The sequence below is a fragment of the Arvicanthis niloticus genome, chromosome 3 (genome assembly GCF_011762505.2).
Source record: "Arvicanthis niloticus isolate mArvNil1 chromosome 3, mArvNil1.pat.X, whole genome shotgun sequence".
NCBI lineage: Eukaryota > Metazoa > Chordata > Mammalia > Rodentia > Muridae > Arvicanthis > Arvicanthis niloticus.
In genome coordinates, this window is record NC_047660.1 from 40,901,623 (window position 1) to 40,918,457 (window position 16,835).

The 16,835-nt window shown below is 39.4% G+C and overlaps 1 protein-coding gene across 3 annotated transcripts in view; it reads left to right on the forward strand.

Annotated features, from left to right (window-relative positions):
• Window positions 1-11,339, forward strand: part of Naa16 (N-alpha-acetyltransferase 16, NatA auxiliary subunit) — a 56,189-nt gene extending 44,850 nt beyond the window's left edge. For 2 of the 3 annotated variants that reach the window (XR_004606436.2, XM_034498209.2), the window contains 7 exons: window positions 778-991; window positions 2,601-2,794; window positions 5,007-5,115; window positions 5,961-6,059; window positions 6,352-6,495; window positions 9,548-9,645; window positions 10,150-11,339. Coding sequence is in view for 1 of the 3 variants with exons in the window: in XM_034498209.2 (XP_034354100.1) it covers window positions 778-991; window positions 2,601-2,794; window positions 5,007-5,115; window positions 5,961-6,059; window positions 6,352-6,495; window positions 9,548-9,645; window positions 10,150-10,347 (1,056 nt within the window). In the remaining 2 variants the exon portion in view is untranslated. Of the gene's footprint in view, window positions 1-777; window positions 992-2,600; window positions 2,795-5,006; window positions 5,116-5,960; window positions 6,060-6,351; window positions 6,496-9,547; window positions 9,646-10,149 lie in introns of those variants that run through there. The other variant, XR_013109249.1, reaches the window with a different exon arrangement.
• The last annotated feature ends 5,496 nt before the right edge of the window (window positions 11,340-16,835 follow it).

Below are 16,835 nucleotides of genomic sequence, written 5' to 3' on the forward strand. Positions count from 1 at the left end.
TACTTCTTAGAAGAAGTTACTATTTTTGTTATTACTAAGACTTAAGATTTAAGAATTTATGGAATATGCATATGTTAATGGAGCTTCTTCACTGAGAAGAAGTTATAATGCTGTCTTTGTAATAGCACTTTACTAATGAGAGTAAGCTTTAAAGTGTGCTGCTTGGTCAGTCACCATAAGGAGCTGCTCTATGGATGATTCCTGCCTTAGATTACACAATTAAGGCGCTCGGGAAGCAGAGGCTCCAGCCTGCTGAGCTCCTTCCGTCCAGTTGGTAGGTACTGTGCTGTGTGTTACACTCTGTAGGAAGGAGACTCAACGATGGCGAGTCTTGCCCGCACAGCAACTCAGGGAGGAGTAGGCGAGTCAGATTTGTAAACAGTTAGTATGAATTTGTATGCAGTTAGTTTCAGAGTTGTGTTTAGTTCTGACTTGCTGGTTTTTATTGGAGTACAAAGGTAAATTACATCAACATAACCAATTTCCAGGGTTAAAGATAACCTAATACTTCTTGTCAACATAGAGTTTCATCACAAATTACAGGGTCAGGAAATAGGGTGGATTATGATTATAGAAGAGCCTGTTAAGTTGAGATCAGCTGTGTTCCGAGTTTTGCAGCTGTAAGAATGACACTGTAAGTTGAATGCATCTGGGTGAAACTGCCTTTATTGTTCTGGAGGCTTTTTTTATAGTTTTTCTTTTTTATATAGTTTTCTTTTAAAAAGTAAAAGTTATTGACATAAATGTAAGGGATAATCTTGTGGTTTTGTTTTTAAGCATTTTCTTGAGATAACCGATGATCAGTTTGACTTCCATACATACTGCATGAGAAAGATGACCCTCCGTGCTTATGTTGACCTCTTGAGATTAGAAGATACTCTGAGAAGACATACTTTTTATTTCAAGGCTGCTAGATCAGCAATTGAAATATATTTGAAATTACATGATAACCCTTTAACCAATGACAGCAAACAACAAGACATAGATTCAGGTAATGAAAAGATTTAAAAAGAGTACTAAACTTGAGAATATTATCAGATATTAACGTATTACTTAGAAAAGTGTATCAACACATGCTTAAAGAGAAATAATCATACACTATATATGAGATCAAATTGTTGTCTCACTCCAAATGTTTGTATAACTAAAATAACAATAAAAGACATGTTGTCAAATGGATATGAAGACCGTATCGGCTAACTGATACATTAGGAAAAAGCCAGAGAAATTTCAAATAAACTTCCTGTTTATTTGAGGGGCTGATGTTCTTTAGCTAATACATTTCCACCAACTGAATGAGAGGACTTGTATATGTCCTCCTAACCCCAGTCTTAATGCCCAGCTGCCCTCAAATTCTTGATGTTTCTGCCTCAGCCTCCATATAGGTAACATCAAACACTGTCTTTTTTGGTTTTGTTTTTAGTAACATCAGTTAAGAAAGAATATAAATGTCTATGTACTACTTTATTTTCATTAAATGGTAATTAAAGAAAAGGCTTTTGAGGGCTGGTGAAATGGCTCAGCAGAGAAACTCTTGCCGCATAAGCCTCATGGTTTGAGTTTGATGCCTGGAATCCCTGTAAAGGAAAGGGCCGATTCCAATCCTCTGACCTTCGTACATGCAGGAGGCTATGCACCCCCAATCTCAACCTCCTCTCTACCACTACTCCTACAGACATACTAATAAATGTTTTAATTAAAACATTTTTATAATTACATATAATTAAATTTATATATAATTAAATAATTACATAATGTTAAAAGCTTTGAGTTCCTCAGGAAAAATGCATGTTCTTACAGCTTGTGGTATTTGCTTTACTGAAAGTAAGATTACCTTCATTGCTTGTCAGTCACTGGAGTGCCAGGGTCCACACATCGGTCCAGTATGTAGTAGATAGGAAATTCGTGTTTCATTACATACATTCTCTCTCACTGTTGGAACATCCCAAGAGCATAATTGGTACAAGTTTTAACAACTTGAAACTGAGGGGGATAAAGTGATTTGCCTGTTATCTGTTGTGTGGAGACTGTATTTGTTTCCTGTTGTTGTCATTAACTATGGTGGCAAAGGGAAAGGGCTTATTTTAACTCACAATTCCAGGTTAGGTTAATAGCAGGGAAGACAAAGGCAGCAGGAACTTAAAACAGCTGGTCATAGCCACAGTCAAAAGCAGAGAGAGAATGTACACACAGTACTCAGCTCTTTCTCCTCTTTAATCAATGTGGGATCCAAACCCAGGAAAGAGTGCCACTAACTTCCCACGTCACTTAACATAATTAAGACAGTCTTCCACAGATATGCCCACAAGCCAACCTAATCTAGACAGGCTCGTGATTCTCAATTGTTTCAAGCTGACACATAAAATTATCACATAGGCAGGACTTAGTTGAAATTGCTTTTAGTTATTAATGCAACCAACTTTTATTGACTGCCTTTTGTATGCCATGTTTTGGATAGTCAAAAACATGCTTTCTAAAACCTTTTCCATAGTTACCTCCCATTACCTCCCAAAAGAAAGCTATATTAGTAGTGTATATTATAAAAAAGACAAAAAATGAAAACTGACAGTCACATGTTTTGCACATTTGAATATTTACAGAAAACCTGTCAGCCAAAGAACTGAAGAAAATGCTTAGCAAGCAAAGAAGAGCTCAGAAAAAGGCTAAGGTAGAAGAAGAGAGAAAGCACACAGAAAGGGAGCGTCAACAGAGAAATCAAAAGAAAAAAAGAGAAGAAGAAGAAGAAGTCACCAGTGGTCATAGGGAAGAATTTGTTCCTGAAAAACTAGAAAAGGTGAGTTTATGGTAAAATTTATGCTATTTGATTCTGTTCTGGCTATAATGTATTTCAATGCTTAAATAAAAAAGAAGCTACTTGCAATATTTTAAGTCATATAAGAGCCACTGTGGTAATATGCAATGTCCAAAATATGCAAAAATTTGGCTAATGCTAATTATATATAGAAATATTGTAGGCCAGAGTAGGGGTCCTCTAAAGGTATGTTCTAATTCCTAGAATGTGTGTACATGGCAAAGGGAAATTAGGGCAGCAAGTGGAATTTAAAGTTACAATAAATGATCTTAAGATGAAAACTTTGAAGCAGGTTTTTTGCTTGTATATATTATGGCTTCCTGACTGGGTGAATGAATGGGTCACTGTCTGCTTTTTGTGCTCTTTTCCTCCTCCTCCTCCTTCTTCTTCTTCTTCTTCTTCTTCTTCTTCTTCTTCTTCTTCTTCTTCTTCTCCTTCTCCTTCTCCTTCTCCTTCTCCTTCTCCTTCTCCTTCTCCTTCTCCTTCTCCTTCTCCTTCTCCTTCTCCTTCTCCTTCTCCTTCTCCTTCTCCTTCTCCTTCTCCTTCTCCTTCTTCTTCTTTTTTTTTTCAATTCAAATGTGTTATTTTTGTTTTATCTTACTATATTTTATTTTATTATTATCCCTTAGAAGCCTGTTTATTTTCTAATGAGAGGAAGGGGGTTGGATCTAGATAGAGTGGAGATGAAGAGGAACTGGGAGGAGAGAGGGTGGAGGTGGGTCTGTAATCAGGATATATTATGTGAGGGGGGAAAATCTTTTCAATAAAAAGGAGAGGGGGCAGTTGAGATTGGTGTGAAATGTCCATATGGCCCAGCCTGGTCAGACAGGAAAAGCAGACAAGGACAGGGCGGTGTGCTATGTGAATGTGCAGTGTGCTGTGAGAATGACTTAATTGTGGTTGCTGCCTTTTAAAGTAGAAAGAGGGCTATGGCCAAGGAATGTGGGCCACCTTTAGAAGTAGAAAAGGCCGGGAATTGGATTCTTTTCTAGAACCAATGAAACAGAATGCAGTCCTTCTGACTATTTTAAGCCCAATGAACAGACCAGTGTGGGGCTTATAATCTATAAAACTGAAAGGAGTTTTTAAAAGACACCCGGTTTTTGGAATTTGTAGCAGCAGTATGAAGTCTAGAATCATGGGTTTAATCTGTCTTACTCTATAAATGGTTGTGGTGGTTTGAATGCTTGGCCCAGGGAATGGCACTATTAGGAGGCCTTGTTGGAGGAAGTTGTCCCTGTGGGGGTGGGGCCTTGAGGCTCTAATGCTCAGGTTCCACCCAGTGTGGAATGAGAGTCTCCTGGCTGCCTTTTGATCAAGATGCAGAATTCTTGGCTCCTCTAGCACCATGTCTGCCTGGATACTGCCATGCTTCCCACCATGGTAGTAGACTGAACTTCTGAAACTATAAACCAGCCCCAATTAAATGTTTTATGTGTAAGAGTTGCTCTGGTCTCTTTCTAGCCGTAAAACCCAAACCAAGACAATGGTCTAGCTCTAAAAACAGTACCTCATCCCTAAGATCTTGTCAAAATGTTAGTAGTTATTTTGGGACCAGATTTACAGGAACTTTTAACTTTGATTCACTCATTACAAATCTAATAAATATTTAATTTTTTGCATTACATTTTTTTCCACTTATGATGTTTTCCTACTTATTTTTGACATTTGTAATATATAAGGTATTACCAGTATTTGGTGTATAATTTTATAAATTCTGTAGAATAATTTCAGATAGTTTTTGATTTGTATAAAACTACCCTGATTTTATAGTTATAAAAATAATGGAGCTATTTCTATTTTGAAAACTATTGGTCATGTAACTTTAAAAAAAAGATTCATTCTATTATTTATGTGTGTGTGTATGTATGTATGTATGTATGTATGTATGGAATGAGGTGACTTATGGAGCCCGGTAGACAGCATTAGATCTCCTGGAGCTGGAGTCACAGTAGTTGTGAGCTACCTGCTGGGGTGCTGGAGCTGGGTCCTCATGACAGCTGAGCCATCTCCCCATCCCCTGACCATGAACTTTGAATTGATTTATAGGTGATAATTTTTAAATGTTTCATGTTTGTTTGGCTATATAAGAAAGTATAAAAATAATTATATATCTGTATATGTAGACTTGGGGAATTTGGCTTGTGTTACCTGCTTTTTAAGTACAAAAGTTTTCCTTTCTGCTTCAAAATAGGTTGACAATCCATTAGAAGAAGCCATCAAGTTCCTCACTCCTCTAAAAACCCTTGTTGCTGATAACATTTATACCCACCTGCTGGCCTTTGAAATATATTTTAGAAAAGGTAACACATTGTTTTGAATTGAGGTTTGTATGTGTCTGTTAATTGTTGTTTTGTTTTTCATGATACAGGAGGCTGAACCCTTGGCCTCACATATGCTGGGCATGAGCTTTTTAACCTTTATAATGTTGACTCTGTTAGATACTAAATTTGTGATTTAGATCTATTTTTGGTTTTTAGAGCTTTATTTCAACCTTCCACAAAGGTTCAATTCTCTTTCACTTTCCTGCTCAAAAATTTGTTGGGCAACATATTAAAATATTATAATAAAGTTTAGTGTGAGAATAGTGTGAACCACCATACAGATTGTTTACATGTGCTAGCTGGTTCTATGTCAACACAGACTGAAGTCATTTGGGAGGAGGGAGTCTCACATGAGAAAATACCCTCACCAGGCTAGCCTGTGGGCATTTTCTTGATTGATCTGGAAGAGTTCCTCTCACTGTGGGCAGTGCTACCTACAGACTGGTATAAGAAAGCAGGCAAGCAAACCATGAGCAACCCAGTAAGCAGAGTTCCTCCATGGCTTCTTCCTCAATTTCAGCCTTGGGATTCCTGTCGTGAGATCTTCCCTTGACTTCCCTGGATGATGAACTTCCAGCTGTAGGATGAACTAACCCCTTTCCTCCCCAAGTTGCATATGTTTTATCACATCACAGCCTAATTGTTTCATGTATGTGAAACAATTTTTAAAATTTTTCTTCAGAAAGCAAAAAATTACCTTGGATAATGCAAATTAATTTTACATTTTTTTCATGTATTTTTTAAAATTAAGTTCTTAAATTGAATTTAAGTGACGATAACACAAATACTCATGCTGCATTTTTTGTTTTGTTTTTCTGGCACAGGGAAGTTTTTGCTAATGTTGCAGTCTGTTAAACGCGCCTTCGCCATTGACAGTAATAATCCTTGGTTGCATGAATGCTTGATTAAATTTTCTAAATCTGGTAAGTAAAAGGAGGAGATACTATGTGCATGCAACTATGAGAAGCAAATATAAGCCATTTTCCATTTAGCAGGACAGGGATGAGACTGCAGAGATCTAGCCAAACCAAACATTTGCCTGATACTTAAATGGTGGTATACCTGGAATTAAACAGTGAGGTATATAATTAGTGTGGTTTTGACTGGGCTATTTATGTTCCCATTAAGCTTAACACCCTAAATATAAAAATCTTTCAGTTGGTCCCCCCTTCAAGTACAGACAAAAAACAAATCCAAATGTTTTTGTTTTTGTAGTATCTAATCACAGTAATCTTCCAGACATTGTGAGCAAAGTTCTAGATCAAGAAATGAAGAAGATATTTGTCAGCAAAGATTTGCACAGCTTTAATGAGGATTTTCTCAAACACAATGCTACCTCTCTTCAGCATCTACTTGCAGGTTTGTATTTGAAAAGTATTCAGTCTAATTTCCAAAGAAAAAAAGAGAATAGCACGGGACCATTTCTAGGTTTTAATTGATCAGAGTGTTCTTGTTAAAAAGGAGACTAGAGTAAGCAGCACTTTGGATATGGTTTGCACAGTCACTTAGGAAAGTAATTTGTCTATCTTATTAAAAGTTACACATCAGGGGCTGGAGAGATGGTTCGGCAATTAAGAGTACTGCTGCTCTTGCAGAGGACCCCAGTTTAGTTTTCAGAGCCCCACAACCATCCTTAACTCCAGTTCCACCAGGGGGATCTAGTGCTCTCTTCTGACTTCTGTGTGCACCAAACACACACACACACACACACTCTCACACACAGAGCACATACACATAAAATACAAATACAAATATTTTTTACAAAAGTTGCACATTATCCATGTCTTTTGATTCTGTAGTCATACTTTTGTAAGTAACTTAATCCAACTACCACTGAGGAGTGGTAGTTTTCACCTGTGATCCCTGGGACTCCAGATGCTGATGCAGGAGGAGGATAAGTTTGAGGCCAGCCTTACTCAGCTATATACACAGACCCTGGCTCAAATCAGATTATTCCAAGCAAAGAAAGCTTTCAATGCAAACGTATCTACTGAGATGTATGTAAATTTGGGGGAAAGAGAACGAACTAAAATGTATGTTCAGATACGGGAAACAGTAGTAAATGGTAGAATGGAATGCCAGCCAGTCATCCAAAGCAGTGTTTGTTTAAGCGATTTATAGTAACAGTGAGTAACAGCTTTTTTGTTGTTGTTGTTTGTTTTGTTTGTTTTGAGATAAGGTCTCATGTAGCCCAGGCTAGCTTTGAACCTAGTATGTAGCTGAGTTTGGGCTTAATCTTCCTGCTGTGATCTGAGTTCTGGGATTACTCCTACCTGGTTATAACTAACTCTTAGAATATGTATGCAGACATTAGCAAACAATAAATCTCAACTGTATAAAAATATGCCTGGGAAAAAGGCTGAAAGTTTGTACCGAAACTTTAGCATTGACTTTGGATTATGAGTAAATTTTTTTCTCAAATCTTTATTGATCTTACACTTTTTGGGTGTTTTTTTGCTTGTTTTTGTTTTGATGGATTGTTTACTATTTTGGTTGGCCTCTTAAAGCCACGGATAACCTAGAACTTCTTCTTACTGCTTTTTCATCCTGAGTACTGAGATTATAGCTGTGTGCCACCACATCCAGTTTTATGCAGTGCTGGAGATTGAGCCCAGGCCTCATGCAGATTAGGCAAGCATTCTACCAACCGGGCTACATTCCTAGCCTTGCTTTATGTGCTTTTTGTCTTGAAAAGTTATTTGTATCCTGTCTTGTTATGGAAAGGATTTTAGGCAGCTTACACAAGTACCTAAAATGTCAAAGGCAGCATTAATGAAAACTAGATGAAAGACGATGGAAAAGGAGTTGAAGATAAAATGAAGGACATACCAAAAATAGCTGCTCTACTTTATGCCATAGGTGGATGGATGGATGGATGGATGGATGGATGGATAGATAATTTTAATCTTAACTTTGTTGTTAGAAGTCTCCATTCTGACATATTTGGAAGAAATACTTATATTAATAAAAAATTACATTTCTAGGCAGAAAGAACAGAAGAATTTCTCTTTAAGAACAGGACAGGCTGGAGAGATGGTGTGGCTCTTAGAGCAGATGTGCATTGCTCTTCAGATGCTCTAATGATTTTCAGCATCTCATCAGCAGCTCACAGCCACCTGTTAACTCCAGCTCCTGGGGGAATTCAACACATCTGGCCTCTGTGGCTACCTGTATTCACATGTATAACCCCCCTCACAGAGAAGCACACATATCTTAAAAATAATTTTAAAAAATTAAAGTAATAAGTGAAAGTAATAATTTTTTACCTTCTCTCTCCCCCCCCCCAAACAGGGTTTCTCTGTGTAGCCCTGGCTGTCCTGGAACTCACTCTGTAGACCAGGCTGCCCTCAGACTCAGAAATCCGCCTGTCTCTGCCTCCCAAGTGCTGGGATTAAAGGCGTGCGCCACCACCGCCCGGCAGAAAGTAATTTTTAGAAGACCAGGATAATAGAAAGCATTTCTTTTTAATAATTGTGAGAAATTGTTTTTGAAATATTAAATGAAATTTTAAGGAAAAGGAGAATGTTTACCATATAAGAATAAAACATAAAGTCGAAAGACCATTTTGTAACTATAAGTTAATATTATATAGCATTCTCAACAAATTGCTGCCAACATTGATAGGAACACAGTGGGACCGTGAACATGCACCATATTTATAGGACATGCATGGACTGAGTTTTGTCTTATTTTTAAGTAGCTTTTAAAAATTGCCTTCTTCATTATTATGGAAAAATCTTTCTTTGAGTATATACTTTCATAACAATAATTTGTTCTTTAGATGCTTTACTTTAAGGTACTATGCTGTTTAAAAGTGGCTCTAGCTGAAATGATTGATAGTACAGGATAGCCCTATGTGTTTATATTTTGAATCACATCGTTTCTAAGCACAGAAATTACCAAATTGGGCTTTTTTTTTTTCAGTAAGTGTTTAGTAACTGTGAAGGAAAAACTTTGATAATGTGTTTTGTTTTAAAATTTTTTTAAATGTTATGTGTACTGAGTGTTTACCTGTATCTGTGTTGGTGTGCATGTGTGCAGTGCCTGTGGAGGCCAGGAGTGGGGGTCAGATTCCCTGGAGCTCAAGTTACAGATTGTGAACTGTTCCTAGGTGCTGGGGACTTAACCTGAATCCTCTGTAAGAGAAGCAAGTGCTCTTACCTTCTCTTCTGATAGTTTTGCCATGGTAATTCATAGTCTGTCTCAAAGTAGCTGAAGGGTTCAGTGAGATGTTTCTGAATAGAAAGAAATTGGGAAGAAATGTCACAGTTGGCTGTCTAAAGCTGGTGGGTGCAGCTCTGGCCCACCATTGGTTGATTAAACACTTTGGGCCACATTTGAGTAGTCAGTATAAGTCAGGTAAAATATAAGCCTTAGGAGTTACTCATCTTATAATGTCTTGGAATTTCAGGTGCTAAAATGATGTATTTTCTGGACAAGGCAAGGCAAGAGAAAGCAATTGCTACAGCCACTAGGTTGGATGAAACTATAAAAAATAAAAATGTGAAGGTAAGATTCTTCACAGGTTGACTTATAGGTCTTGCAAGATCTAACAAAGCAAGACATCTATCTCTATCTATCTATCTCTACAACATAGTTTTAAGTGGCTCAGAGAGCTCAGCTTGAATGCAAATCTTACCTCTGTCCATTATTAACCTGTGTGACTTCAGGCAAATTGTGGATGTGGAAGTGATACCTGTTGTATAGTTGAGTTTGAGTTAACTGAAATAACAAAGCATGAAGTAGGTACCTCATCCTCGCTCATCCACAGAGGCATTTTAGTGCTTTTTTACACAGCACTTCACCCTCCTGAGTGCTGGGATCAGAGGGGCCTGTGCCACCATGACCAGCTCAGAGTTAGAGTTTAACATTCTTTATTTGAAATGATTACTTACTGTAGATAGGAAGAAACAACTGTAGTCTTTCTGTGGGGTAAGTTGTGTCTGTTGATTAAAATTATTAGCTGAACTACTTTATCTTTTTACAATTGCTCTTTTCTCCTCGTGTCAATAGACTCTAATAAAGGTCTCTGAGGCACTGCTGGATGGCAGCTTTGGGAACTGTAGGTCCCAGTATGAAGAGTACAGGAAGGCCTGCCATAACTTGTTTCCACTTACACCTGCTTTCCTGCCTGCTGTGAATGAAACCGTCAGTCCCAGCACTCAGCTCAACCACACAGTGGACCACAAGCTCTTGATGAATGAAATTTGAATCTTAGGGGATGTTGCTCCTACAGACTCAAAGCCGAATTCACATCAGGGTTTCTTTTTCACTGTACAGTTTAATACTGGTCTGAAATAAACTATTTAGATAGAAGTTTTAAATGGAATATTGTGTAAGCTTATTTTATGCTATGTCTGGTCTCCAATTTACATAGACATCTGTTATAGTTACTTGTTTATACTTGTTCCGTCTTACACTTCAGAATTATGAGTGTTGCTTCTGTATTATATACTTCAGCTGCTGATTGAGGTATAGACAGCCCTCTTATGCTATTTTCTTTAGGTCCTAGTTTCAGAATCTGTTTTGACCTCTTGTTTATTTGATTATTTTGAAGGGTTAACTGAATGTTAGAAATAGCCATATTTTCCATCTTGGTAGATAATGTGATTTGTTCCCTTTTTATCTTAACTTGTGTGATTATTTCCTTTGTCATAGCCATAAAAATGATACTTTATGGTCGAATAAGAATACACCAGTGTTATGTTGATATTCAGAATGTGAAGACTGGTTTGCCTCTTAATCATGTAAATGTAACTGTTTGTTATATATCTAGTCTTACAGACCATTGTCGAGGAATTTTCTTGATTGAGTTCAATAGAGACTTAGCAAGCAGCTTACCCTGAGATGTTTTCTTCAAGGGAGGGTGATGGGCAGAGTACAGATTAAAACTGCACTGTCTCCCTCAAAACCATTCAGTGAGTTTTTGATCTCTCAGATGAGAACTTAACTATAATTAAACTATGAAATCATAGTGTTGTTGAACAGTGTTGGGGGGAGGCCTTTTTGCCATATCTAATACAGTGGAATCACTCTCAATGTCAGTATGTCTGTAAATCTATCTGATAGAAACCCAGAAAGATTTTTTTATTTAGACAATTTTAATTAAAATGGTTTTCCTTTATTTCTTTAGCTTCATAGTTGTTGAAGAGGGAAAAAAAAAATCACTGTAGACAACGCTACAATAAACTATTTCATACAGAGTTGCTTGTTTATATCTATAATTGTGTGTCCATACTAGAAAAATATTTTTTTGGAAAAATAGAAACTTAATTATCTCAATCTTTTCAAGTTTATAGAAAATGTGACTGTCAGTAACCAACTCCCAGACATGCTTTGGTGCCACAGTAAATAGGGTTCTTTAGTGTTTCAGAAGTATAGAAATAGGGCCAGGTGTTGGGAGCCGACTTTAGTAGAAAGCGGCTAGATCAACTTTGCAGCCATCTGGAACCATATACCCTGATGAAAGACTTGGTTGTCAAAAGCCTATAACAGCTGAAGCACACTCTGATAAATATATTGTTTATCCCACATAGCTTGTTTTGCTGTTTAGTGACCTCAGCTGCATGGTGCACGTGGTAAAGTGTTTTCACCTGTGTTCTTCAACAGGAGCGACTTGGTGAGAGACTTGATCACACCCTGTCTTGTCTCCATTCTTCGAGTCGCTTGCCCCAAAAGCCCCATTTTCTCTCTTGACCAGAGCACTTAGCCCCAAAGCGTTGAGGCAGAGCACGGGCCGCAACAGCCAGGCATGGTGGTACATGTCTTTTATCCCAGCACTTGGAAGACAGGAAGGTGGATCTCTGAATTGGAGGCCAGTCCAGCCAGGGTTACATGGGGAGACACTGATTTTAAATGGATTTGTGTCATCGAATATTCTGGCAAATACATCATCTTACTATCAGCAGGATGGCATTTTCAGAAAGATGCTAGTGACTACACTGGAAACTGCTTTCAACAGCAGCCTTTCAAAGGAATTGGTGTGCAGGGGTGAAGAGACTGAAGAGACTGCTCAGTAGCCAAGAGTACACACAGGCCCAAGTTCCATTCCTCATACCACTCTGGATAGTTTATAACTGTCAAATGGCTCACAGCCTGAGGATTTCACATCTTCTGGCCTCTGTGAGCATTTGCACTCATGCCTAAAACTACACATGGTTAATAAAATTATTTTTAAAAGCTTTTTTTTTTTTTTTGTATTGGGGATAATTTAGTGTTTGAGAGTCCTGGGTATGTGCAGTTGAGATTCGAGTGGTCAATTGTAGGCCCGTACTACATCCTAAACTTCTCATACCCCAGCCAGAGGTGATGTGGGTAGGATGCTAGAGTGCTGTAAGAGAGCTTCATGGACCATCCTGGTGAGGGTTTAGAAAGAAATGCACGGCGGATACCCAGCTGATGAGAGTTCAGAGGAGAACGGTGACTATCAGCAACAGGGCTGGAGGCCTGTGTTGTACTCTGGCAGAGTCTGGCATTCTGCCTGTGGCCTGAAGATTTGGATGAGGCTGAAATCAAAGTAAGAATGGACTAAGTTTAGCAGAGGAAAACTCAAGACAACATAATACTGGGGCTGAGGGATGGTTGTTCCTTGCTGCTTTTAGCTAAGTGTATAAAGAGACTTGATAGTTACAAAGTAGAACAAAATTAGGATAACATGCAGTTTGTTTGTGTGAGTACCAAGTAGTTGCAGTCATTAAAGCTTATCAGTATTGGAGGGACGCTGCTTGCCTTGTATTGGGAAATAAGAAATTTATCTCAGTAAAGGGTCTAGTGGTTTGGATAAAAATGGCTCCCAAAGGCCCATAGGGAATGACACTACTAGGAGACATGGCCTTTAGAGAGGAGGTGTGGCCTTGTTAGAATAGGGTGGCCTTGGAGGAAGTGTGTTAACTGGGGGATGAGCTTTGAGGTCTCAGAAGCTCAAGCCAGGCCCAGTGTCTCTCTCTCTCCTTCCTGCTGCCTGTGGATCCAGATGTGGAACTCTCAGCCACCTCTCCAGCAATGTCTGCCTGCGTGCCACCATGCTTCCCACTAGTGACAATGGACTTCTGAAACTGTGAGCCAGCCCCAGTATAAGAGTTGCTATGATCATGGTGTCTATTCACAGCAATAGAAACCCTAAGATAGACTCCCATCATGTGGCAATATGAGTGTATTTGAAAGACAGAAACAGGTGCTGAAATAGGGCCCTGCTCAAAGGGTCGTCTAGGGAAAGGTTTTCCCAGGCTCAGCTGTGCAGGTACGTGGAAGCTGCAGCAGCTGTGGTCTGTGGGAACCAGCTACTTTGGAACTAGTATCATAGGTTGGCATTGTCTGTATATGGCACTGGTTTTGCCAGTACGAATTGTAAGAGTTACAGGGTCACAGAGGATTCACCAAAGTTTGAGAAAAGCTGATGAAAAGAGCTAGTGAGTAGTGGGGCTAAAGTCCCTGCAGGAAACCCCAAAGCAGGCCAACCTCCAAGTTGTAGACTGATTCTTAGATGTTGGAGACATCAGAAATACAGATGTTGGTTTGCTGGGAGAAAAAAAAAAAAAAAAAAAAAAACACCACCACCACCACCAACAACAACAAAAACTATGGGCTCTCAGTGAAGCTACCCGAAAGGAAGTGATCATGTGTGCTGTGAATGGTAGGTCTGGGTAAATAGCTCTTCAGAGCTTAGGTCGTACTACCATGTGATCCTGTTATCACATAGAGGTGCAGGGTTTCATGTTTTCTCTGCTAGTGTTCAGTCTTGCTCTGGTCCACTATTTCCTTGCTGTGTCTCATTCTTTCCTCTTGGACGAGGATTGTGGACCAGGAATGAATTTATCGGGAGTGTGTATAACTTGTTTTTCCAGTTTACAGAATTTCCAACTAAGAGAATGTTTTTGAATGTCAGAAGATACTTTAGATGTTTGAGCAGTACCGAGACCTTATTAGGACCATGGAGACTTGAAGTTGGACTGAATGTGTCTTAAATTACGGAATTTGCATTATGAAATGAGAGTTGTGGATTGCATGCTATGGTTTGGATCAGGCTTATGTGTATGAGTTCTGGTCCCCAGCTTGTACTATTTTAAAAGCTGAGGAGCCTTTAGGAGTTTGCAGACGTTAAGTCATTAGGCCCTTTGAAGACAATACCCACCTCTGCTGCCTGTATGCCATCTTGTATGTCATCATGAACTCCTCCTCCTCCCATGTTCTCTGCTTTGATGGACTGAGGCCTGTGAAACCATGATCCACAGCAAACCTCTCCTCCCTTAAGTTGTTTTGGTGATGTATTTGGTCACTATGATATAAAAGTAGCTAATACGTCCTATTCATGAGCCTGGGATTTTCCCCAAGCCTGCTAATGGCAAAGCCAAACCAGAAACCAGGGGGTGTGGCATTCCTGCTTGCATGCTTCACTCCCCAGACCCTCACGGGTAGCCAGAGCAAGGAGGTTAGTTGCTTTCTGATTCTGCAGGTTCCAGTTCTCCCTGCCTGTGCCCGGCAGGACCACTTCTGACAGTGCCACTCAGTGTCAAGCATTTGAGACTTTAATGGCTTGATATTGTCAGATTGTTGGCCTGTCCCATCATTTCCCTTTCCTGGTCTTGTAGTTGTTCCAAGCAGCACACAGTGCTGAGTAATTTGCTTAGTCTTGCTAAGCTTTGGTTATAATTTCTACTTCAGATTTTTTTGTGTGTGTGTACATGAATGTAGTAACTGACACATAACTGATGAATAGAGACAGCAGAGGGAGAGAGAGAGAGAGAGAGAGAGAGAGAGAGAGAAAGCAGGCACATGGGTGCCACAGTGCTTTTGTCTTTTGGGTACTGATTCTCTCCTCCCACCATGGGTTCCAGGGATTAAGGTCATGTTGTCAGGCTTGTGCAGCAAGCACTTTTACCTGTGAGTCCCCTTGCCAGTTCTTAATACCAATCCTTCTGCTTCTCCTGACTCAGACTGTGTGTACAGACTCTGTTTATCTCTAAGCATGCCATGCTTTCCTTCTGGTGTACTTTGTTCTCCCGTGCTTCCTGTCTGCGGTGCATTCTCAGGCATTTCTCCCCCAGAAAACCTCTACAACCTGGTCCAACTGAGGAATCCTCAGTTCCTTCATCTCTCCTCCCAGAAACATTTCCTACTGTTTTCTAGTAACTTACGGTTTTCAAATCTATTACTATCTTACCACCCATCACAAAAATAATACCCAGCATTCATTGGGTGTCTTTTGTGCAGCTAGTACAGTGGTCAGCCCTTTGTGCACATTTTCCCAACAGTCCTCTATCAGCAGTTGTGGATCAGGCTGTATGTTAATTGTATGTGATCGATAAAGTCAGAGTAGCAAAGTGAGATCTTTGTGGCTATGAACTCTAGCATCCATTTTTACACTCTGGTCCTAATACAAATTTCCCCTTCCCTGTATGTATTCTGAAAATGCTTGTTGAATGCCTAAATGCTGTGTTTCTCCCTCTCCTTCCATCCTAACTGTAAGTTACTAGATTGAAATTATTTTTGATAGTTAGGAAAATAGATAATAATTTTGTTTCAAATAAAAGAAATAAAGCTAAATAAAAGTTATTAGTATCTGCATCATGCACTGGCAGATATTTTCTTTTTTTTAATTGGGCCATTACTTTTCCATCTTGAAGGTTTTATTTAGTTATTCTAATTTTTTGAAATTATTACATCATTTCCCCCTTCCCTTCCTTTCTCCTAAACCTTCCCATATAACTGTCTTTGCTGTCTTTCAGATCCATAGCCAACTGTATTAATTGTTGTTACATACATATGTGTATATGTACATACCTATATTCTTTTTTAAAAAGAAAATTATTTAGTTACATCCCAAATGCTGACTCCTCCCAGTTCTTCCTCATAAAGTCTCTCCCTTTCTCCCATCCCTTTTTCCTCTGAGAGAGTGCTTCCTTCCCCTGCCCCCCATCCCCTGACACTGGCACATCAAGACTCTGAAGGGTTAGACTTATCCTTTCCCGCTGAGGCCAACAAGGCAGCCCTGTTGGGGAACAGATTCCATTGTCAGGCAACAGCTTTAGGGGCAGTTGTTGGGGGACCCACATGGAGACTGAGCTTCACATGAACAACCCGTACAGCTCTTAGGCTGGTAGTTCAGTCTCAGAGCTCCCAGGAGTTACTAACAGGTTAGTTGACTCCATTGGTCTTCCTGTAGAGTTCCTGTCCCCTCCAGAGCCTTCAATCTTTCCCTCAGCTCTCCCATAAGAGTCCCCGAGCTCTGTCCAATGTTTGGCAGTTGGTATCTTCATTTGTTTCAGTCAGCTGCTGGGTAGAGCCTCTCAGAGGACAACTGTGCTAGGCTCCTGTCTGCAGCATAACAGAGTCTCATTAATGGGTCTCAAGTTTGGCCAGCTATTGGTTGTCCACTTCTCCAGTCTTGTCTCCATCTTTGTTCCTTTATCTCTTTTATACAGGACAAATTTTGGGTCAAAAGTTTTTCTGTGTGAGTTGGTGTCCTTATCCTTCCACTGGGGGGTGCTGTCTGGCTATGGGAGGTGGCCTCTTCAGGCTCCATATCCCCACACTTAGGCTGCTCAGTGAAGGTCATCACATTGACTCATACCTATATTATATCTTAACTACAACCTTCTCAGTCTGTATAATGTTCCATGTATTATGTTTGTAGGGCTGACCATTTGGTATTGTATAACCAATTGTTGTGATCTTCCCTGAGGAAAACTATTTCTCTGACC